Source organism: Nannospalax galili, unplaced genomic scaffold (genome assembly GCF_000622305.1).
Source record: "Nannospalax galili isolate Female #2095 unplaced genomic scaffold, S.galili_v1.0 scaffold183, whole genome shotgun sequence".
NCBI classification, from domain to species: domain Eukaryota; kingdom Metazoa; phylum Chordata; class Mammalia; order Rodentia; family Spalacidae; genus Nannospalax; species Nannospalax galili.
In genome coordinates, this window is record NW_008350555.1 from 1,707,870 (window position 1) to 1,716,265 (window position 8,396).

The following is an 8,396-nucleotide window of genomic DNA, read 5'->3' on the forward strand; positions in this document are numbered from 1 at the left end:
ACACCCATGTTGTGCAATGCTTGTGGAAGCCGAAAGAGGACAAGGAATCCCTTGGAACTGAAGTTACAGATGGTCATTAGCTGGCATATTAGTGCTGGGAACCAAACCCCAGTCCTGTACAAGAGCAGCCAGAGCTCTTAACTGCTAAGCCATCTTTCCAGGCCCTCAAAAAAATTTTAAAAGAATATCAGACAAGAACAGTAGTAAACACCTATAATCCTAGCACTTGGGAAATAGAAGTATGAGGATCACTCCAAGTTCGAGACCTGCTTGATCTATACAGTAAGTTCAGGCCAGCCAGGGCTATATAGCAAGACACTGTCTCTTAAAAAATGAAAAAAAAAATTTTTAACCCAGGTATGGTAGCACACACCTGCAATCCCAGTACTTAGAAAGTACAGGCAGGACAATCGGGAGTTCAGTCAGAGCCATAAGTCAGTCTGGGCCATGTGAAACCCTGTCTCTACCCATCACACACACCCCAAATGTCTTCAGAAATATATTTCCTAGCTTTTCTCCTGAAAGGGCTGAAAGCAATAATGCTGCAACATCAACAAGTATACCTACTACCAAGACCTCGGTTTTTAAATACCATTCTCCACTAAAATCAACCTAGAGCTCTTGGCTGCTTTCAAGAAACAGGAGAGAAGCTGGTGAGATGATAGTAAGTAAAGAGGCCTATCACCAAGCCTGACAGCCTGAGTGGCTCAGGATCGGCTCAGGATCCACATGGTAGAAGGAGCAAAGTACCTCAAAAGTTATTCGCTGACCTCCACATACGTACAGTGACAAGCATGTGTGTGTGTATACACACACACAAAGTGTGTCTCTTAGGTAATTCTAAATCAGTCAAGTTGACAATGAAGACTATGCACAAGTGGGTGACTGCAGTTCAAAACATATGATTAAGAATGTAGGCTTGTGCCGGGATATTGCCTGAATGTATGTAAGTATACCTGTGTCATGCCCTCAGAGGTCAAAAGAGGGTATTGGATCCCCTGGAATTGGAGATTCAGCCACCATGTGGGTGCTGGGAATTGAACCCAGGTCCTCTATAAGAGCAGCCAGTGCTCTTAACTGCTGAGCCATCTCTCCAGCCCATAAATTAATTTTTTAATATTTAAAGAAATGAAAATGTTAACTATGTTGACTTTATCATTACATTTTGTGGTGGTGTGAATGCAAATGCCCCCCATAGGCTCCAAGTATTTGGACATTTTGTTGGTGGCACTGGTTTGGGAGGCTTTAGGAAGTGTGGCCATGCTGGAGAAAGCACATCACTGGGGGGGTGGGCTTTGAGAGTTCTTAAGCCTTACCAGATTTCCAGGCCCTCTCTGCTTCCTGTGCCTGCTTAAAGATGTGATCGCTTGGCTTTCTGTTCCGGCAACTTTTCCAGCCATGCCTCCCCGGACATTATGGACTACCACTTTGGAACCATAGCCAAATAAACTCTTCCTTCTATATGTTCCCTTGGTCACAGTGTTTTATAAAAGCAATAGAAAGGTAATTAAGACACACTTTGTATACATGTATCAAAACATCATGCTGTGGGGCACGGTGGTGCACACCTTTAGTCCCAGCACTGGGGAGGCAGAGGCAGGTGGATCTCAGTGAGTTCGAGGCCAGCCCGGTCTACGTAGCGAGTTCAAGGCCAGCTGGGACTACAGGGAGGCCCTGTCTCAAATAACTTTCTAGTCTTCTACCATGCCTCAAAATACTCCTGCTCTGTACCACCAAATGTCTTTATTTACTTATACATTTTACCTGTCTCTATTTATCCAATCATACTCATCACAGATCCCTTAGAATTCTTACCCAAAGACTTTTGAAACTATTTCTCAAACAGTACCAAAACATACAAACTGCACTGTCCAAGTAGCTCTGTCTTGCCTACTTGACTTCTCTGAAGTACTTAAAAGTCAAAGACTTAGCCATGGTAGTCAAGTACAGAAAACTATATGTGTTTTCAAGATCCCTTCATTTAGCCATAAAATTTGATTTTAGCCCTCAACAAGAGAAAGTTTCCACCTTTCTATGTCATCCTTTAGTGAAGCAGTAAGTACATAAATTTGACACAGGGCCAGCAAGTTTGTATCAGAAGTAAAGGCGCTTGCCACCAGGCTCAACCACCTGAGTTCAAGTCCCCAGAACTCACATGGTAGAAGGAGAGAATAACTCCAACAAGTTGTCCTCACCTCCACACACACCCACACACATACACACAAATATGCAAATAAATAAAAAAGTATTTTAGTGATACAACAAAAAGAAATAAAAAAATAAAACATTTTGACTCATCTTAGAGCTCATCAGAACCCAAAAACTTCAAAAAGATTAAATATATTTCTTTTTCTCTCTTTTTAAAAGATTTTTATGTTTAACTATGAGTGTGTGTTTGTATGTGCATATATGGACGTGACTGCAGGTGCTTGAGTAGCCAAAACATGGGTGCTGGGAACAGAATTCAAGTCCTCTGCAAGAGCAATTAGCACTCTGAACCACTGACATATCGCTCCAACCCCAATATTTCTCTTTTTGTATATAGAAAGTATAGTTCTGGATATCTAAGAGCTCTAAGGCTTTCTGTAAAAATTTCCAGGAAAGCTCTAATAAATTACCACAAATTGGGTAGCTTATTACAACAAATTCTCTTATTACAAAGGGAACTTCTTCTCTTTGAAGATCAATGTCCAAAATCAAGGTGCCAGCAAGGCCATGATCCCTTAAAAGCTCTGGAGGAGGATCTTTGCTTGTCTCTTTTCTATCTTCTGGTGTTTATCCAGGGCGTTCTCTGGCTTACAGTTACATTAACCTCCAAACTCCACTTCTACTATCACATGGTCCTTTTCCTTGTTTCTGTCTTTCTCACTTTTTGTATAAAGATACCAGTCATGAAACTCAGGGTCCACAATAAACTAGTATGACTTGATCTTAACATGATTACACCTGCAAAGACACCCATTTCAAAAGAAAATCACATTCACAGACATCAGGGCTCAGGGCTTCAAATCTCTTTAGAGAGCAGAGTTCAACTGACTACACTTCCCCTCTCCCAGGATTTTTCACCAGCCCAGGCTAAAACGGCTGAGTTGGATTGTTCCTCAAGAAAAAGGGCTACACAGAAGTGGGCTCTTCTACCACAATGTCCAAGGAAAGAACATTCTCTGAGCCTTCAGAAGTCATTAGAGGTAAACTCACACCTTTATTCCCAAAGAATATTATCTGCAAATATAGAGTGCTATAGAGACTTAAGCACCCAGTGAAATAAAATGGAGTCAAATGTACTCATCAACAGTTCTTTCAGACTGGGAGTGGTGGCACACGCCTTTAATCCCAGCACTCAGGAGGCAGAGGCAGTGGATCTCTGAGAGTTCAAGACCAGCCTGGTCTACACAGTGAGTTCCAGACCAGCTAGGGCTACAGGGAGACCCTGTCTCAAAAAGACCAAAAACAAAAAAAGAGTTCTTTCAGTTGAAAAATAACACAAACTTAAATGAGCTCATGAAACTAAATGTAAAGAACCTGCCCAACATGAATGAAGCCTAGATTCAACCCCCAGCACAAACAGGGAGGAGAAAGGAGGAAGAGGGAACTGCAAATGAGGTAAAATACTATGAATTGTTGAATTCAGGGTGGTAATTAGAGTATTTTCTCAATTTCTTTATGGGAAATTTTCAAAGGAAAACAGATGATGTGGGAAAATGGGGACACATTTTAACTGAAATATATAGGCTTACACCTCACTTCAAAATGGATTAGATACAGAATTAAATGGATGTCAAAGGTGTGATTTGAAGATACTCAATATCTCCCATCTCCATGCTATTCCATATAGTACATTCCTGTCAGCAATCCACCACATTTCTCACAGAGCTCAATTCTCCAATTTAACCTCTCTGAATAAGAGGCTGGAGAATATCAGAAGGTTGGAACAGGCTCCCCAGTCCAATGAATGCACTAAATTGGAGAAGAAATTAGGGGATTTATCCTTAAATTTATCTTAATTCTTAACTCCCTTCTCATATTTAGCAAGGAAGAGAATGACAAGTTAGTGTAGAACACAAATAAAGCCAAAATCAGTAACAGACTATGTTATATTCCAAAGTAAAAATATCATTCTCTGATGAAGAGACTGGCTATCATGATAGAAAAGAAACAGGCACACGTGACTATCTAGATGCTTCAGCCCTGACAGTAAAGCAGAAAGCCTGAGATGGAAGAAGAGGTTGGGAGGGAAGTAGGGATGAAAGGAGAACAAATCAGAATCGACAGCAGCTAAACCTACAAGCCCAGAGCTGTGTGTGCCAAAGTCATTCTCACTGTCATCCTGACAGTAACTACATCTTCTGAAAAGTTACAAAAGCTCATAAATGGTACAGGTTAACCAGAAAAATACAGAACTCACTACCCTACAAGAAATGAATTCATTAATCATCACAAGAGCCAAATGATTACACAGTTACAACTCAGTAGCCCAAGAGTTGGAGCAGGCTCCCAAAATCTAAAACCAAACTTGAATAAAAGTATGTCTTTCACAGGACCAAATAAAATCTAGAGCCACCTCACTTACATTTTTTAAGTTATCTGTATCTCAACAGACACATAAAGAAACAAAATCATTATTTTACCTCAACTGAACTGAACAACAGGGAGATGGAATGTAGGTTAAATGCTTGACTTTCATACAATTATGTACATTAACAATTCAAATCTAATTTGAAGTTTCCACAGACTACAATAACTTAACAATTTACTTATTTCCATTATAAAAGCAAAGGAAATTGAAAATAACTTTTGATTTTGTATCACGAATCATATTTTCCTACGGTCATAACTGTCTTTTTGTGACCCTTTCATAGGGCACTACAGGATGGATTGAAGGTGGCAATTCACTGATTAAAAAAAAGAATTACTTATTTCAAGTTCCTCTCTTCAATTTACCAGCATCAACATATTTATTACAGAATTTAAAGCACAATTACTGTTGAACTTGGAAACCACATCTGATCAACAATTTTCCTATGAACAGTCTTAAACATGCACTTATTACAAAAATACAATATTTCATGGTTTTGGGGTCTGTCTGTTCACTTGCTGTTTTGGCACTGCTGAGGCTTAAACGCAGAGTGTGGCCATGCAAGGAAAAGACTTTATCACTGAGCCACAGCCTTTCAGTTACATGGTTATAAATCCAACTAATAAAGATAAATTATGACAGCAAACAATATGAATTGCCAACAATCTAGTGGTATTATATCAACAATTATCAAATATAACATTCATTCTTGAAAACTCATTTATAGAGCACTATGATATCATATTTATGTATAAACTTGGTAAGTAAAAAAGCACTGTCTTACCTGTATGAGGTGGATTTAATCTATCCCCCAGATTAATTTCCCTAGTGCTTCTCTCAATAGGCCAAAGGCTTGAACTGCATACATCTGGATCATTTTGTGACTGGCAAAAGACATTACTTGCAGCACCCTAAAAGAACCAAATACATATTTTCAGGATAAATTAAACCTAACTTTCCACATTTTCATATAATAGGTTCCAAATTTAAAATGTCACCAATTTCTACATATCTATATTAAGAATTGCTATTTTAAAATAAATTTAAATCTAATTTCTTAACATTTTACTTATTACTCTTTCTTTTTTTTTTTTTTTTTGGTCTTTTTGAGACGGGGTCTCCCTGTAGCCCCACCTGTCCAGAAACTCACTATGTAGACCAGGCTGGCCTTGAACTCACAGAGATCTGCCTGCCTCTGCCTCTGCCTCCCGAGTGCTGGGATTAAAGGCGTGTGCTACCACGCCCGGCTGTTATTACTCTTTATTTTATGCATATAAGTGTACTTCCTTCATGTGTTTAAGTGCACCATGTCATGCGATGCCCATGGAAGTCAGAAGAAGGCCATCAGATCAGATCCCCTGGAACTGGAATTACAGATGTTTGTTAGACACCATGTGGGTGCTGGGAATCAAACCCAGGTCCTCTGCAAGGGCAGTCAGTGCTCTTAATCACTGAGCCATCTCTCCAGCTCCCTTAAATTTAATTTTTGTTGTTTAAAAAAAATATTGTTTGTTTTTGAGACAGTCTAATGTAGCCTTAGTTGGCCTTGAACTCACTATGTAGACAGAAGGACTCTGAATGTCTGATCTTTCTATCTCCATCTCTGGAGCACAAGGATTACAAACATGAGCCATTTACTATGCCCAGTTTTATGTGCTACCTGTGAACCCAGGCTTCATGTACGCTAGGCAAGCACTCTACCAACCAAGCTACATTTCCAGTTCCTAAAATTACTTAAATAGACATAAAGCTGAAAGACATTATATAATGAAAATTGTTTGGTTTTGGATTCTAGTGAAATTTAAACAATATATCAGCGTTTGAAACAAATTAAAACATGCCATTCTCATAAAAAATTTCTCTTTTTCTTGCTAAGTTTCCTAATACTAAAAATAACAATGAAATAGTAATTTCAACACCACATAGAAAAAATTAAAGATGGCCAGGTATAATGGCACACATCTTTAATCCCAGCATTTGGGAAGCAGAGGCTGGTGACTCTATGTGAGTTTGAGGCTAGTCTGGCCTACACAGTAAGTTCCAGGTCAGACACGGTTACCCAGTGAGACCCTGTCTCAAAAACAAAGAAGCCAGGCAAGGTGGCAGGTAGATCTCTGTGAGTTCAAGGCCACCTGGTCTACATAGTGAGTTCCAGGGCAGCTGAGGCTACAGGGAGACTCTGTCTCAAAAAGACAAAAAAAAAAAAGAACCCCCCCAAAAAAAAACTACATAACAAAATTAAAGATAATTTTTTTTTAAATTACAACTTGTGCCAGGCATGGTGGCACAACTCAGTAAAAAGCAAATAACCCAATTTTCAAAAGGATAAAAGGTATGGAGACAGTTCTCCAAAGAAAATAGTATATAATAAACCCATCTAAATATGAAATATCAGCAATTAGGGAAATGCAAACTAAAACTACAATGAGATACTACTTCACCCACTAATAGGAATATAATCAAAAAGGTAAGATATAGAGAAACTAACATTCTCATATATTGACAGTGGGAATAAAAATGGCAACACCATCCTCAAAAGATCCTAGTCTGGCAGTTCATTAAGTGTTAAACATAGGAGTTGGAGACATGGATCAACAGGTTAAGGGCACTGGCTGCTCTTGCAGAGGATTCAGGTTCAATTCCCAGCACCCACATGGTGGCTAATGAGCTTCTGAAATTCCAGTTCCAGGGGCTCCGATGAGCATTGCACAACATGGGTGCACTTACATACCGGCAGGCAAAACACTCGTACACATAAAATGACAAATAATAGAGTGTTTTCGAGCTTGAAGAGGTGTTGGGGAGCGGTTACAAGGCAAAACCTTGGCTTACCCTGTGGCATGTGGAGCTGGATTTTCCCTGTTACTCTTTTTGCTTCCTCCACGAGTCTGTCTTCTCCTGGCCAGTGACCTGCAAACCAGTCTTTCCACTTCCTTGTGTAGAGATTCACCCTTCCATCTCCCCCGCTGTTTGCTACTCCCAGTTTGGGACCTGCGCCATTCCTAGTTTTGGGTCCCCAGACACCTGGGGAACCAATACTGTTTCCTGATCCTTCTCACCCAAAGCAACTCAGGCCCTTTCTTGGGCTCCAGGAGCACCGCTTCTGGTCCTGGCCCTGCCCTCATCTCCCTCTACTTCCCTGGTCCTGGAACACTCGCCAGCCTTTTTCTGGGGCTGACAGCCTCTTTCTAGGGCTCCGAGGCTTACCTTTACTCTCCCTGACCCTTTGCATCCAGTACAACCCAGCTGCACAATCCACTCCCTGGGAAATCTTGGGGCTTCTTCCCTCCCCATCTGCCTTTGCATCCCTGCGTGGCCCGGCCACGGAGAGGGTCTCAGGTCAGTGTCACCCAAGTTCCTAAGGCCAAAAGCATTCTTAGAAGATTCCAGACCTAAGGAGAAAGTCTGAAAACTTCTGATCCACATTGGAGTTGGGCCACTGCGGAACTCCTGAAGACAAAAACAATCCGGCCTCGACAATATAAAATCAAAAGAGAGAACCAGAAGCTTAGACGAACCAACTCTTCATACCCAAAAAGTAAACCACAAAGACACATAAAGCTCAAAAATAAAAGAAGCAGAACTAAACTTGAAGGCCCGAGTATCACACAAGAGTCAGAAACTACAAAAGAAATTCACATGTCAAAATCACAGAGAAAAAATAATAACATGAAAAACCAAAATAACATATCCCCACCAAATACCAGTAATCCTCTAGAGGAGCACAATGAGAATCCTCTAGAGACAATGCAGGACATGGATCTCAAAAGAACAATGATGAATATGATAAAAGAATTCACTGAATTTAAAGAACACACAA

The 8,396-nt window shown here is 40.3% G+C and overlaps 1 protein-coding gene across 2 annotated transcripts in view; it reads right to left on the reverse strand.

Annotated features, from left to right (window-relative positions):
- The window catches only part of Rad54b (RAD54 homolog B), a 110,666-nt gene that overhangs the window by 84,711 nt on the left and 17,559 nt on the right, over positions 1–8,396 (reverse strand). For both annotated transcript variants that reach the window (XM_029570817.1, XM_008847835.2), the window contains exon 3: positions 5,361–5,487. In XM_029570817.1, the coding sequence (XP_029426677.1) occupies positions 5,361–5,487 (127 nt within the window). The remainder of the gene's footprint in view (positions 1–5,360; positions 5,488–8,396) is intronic.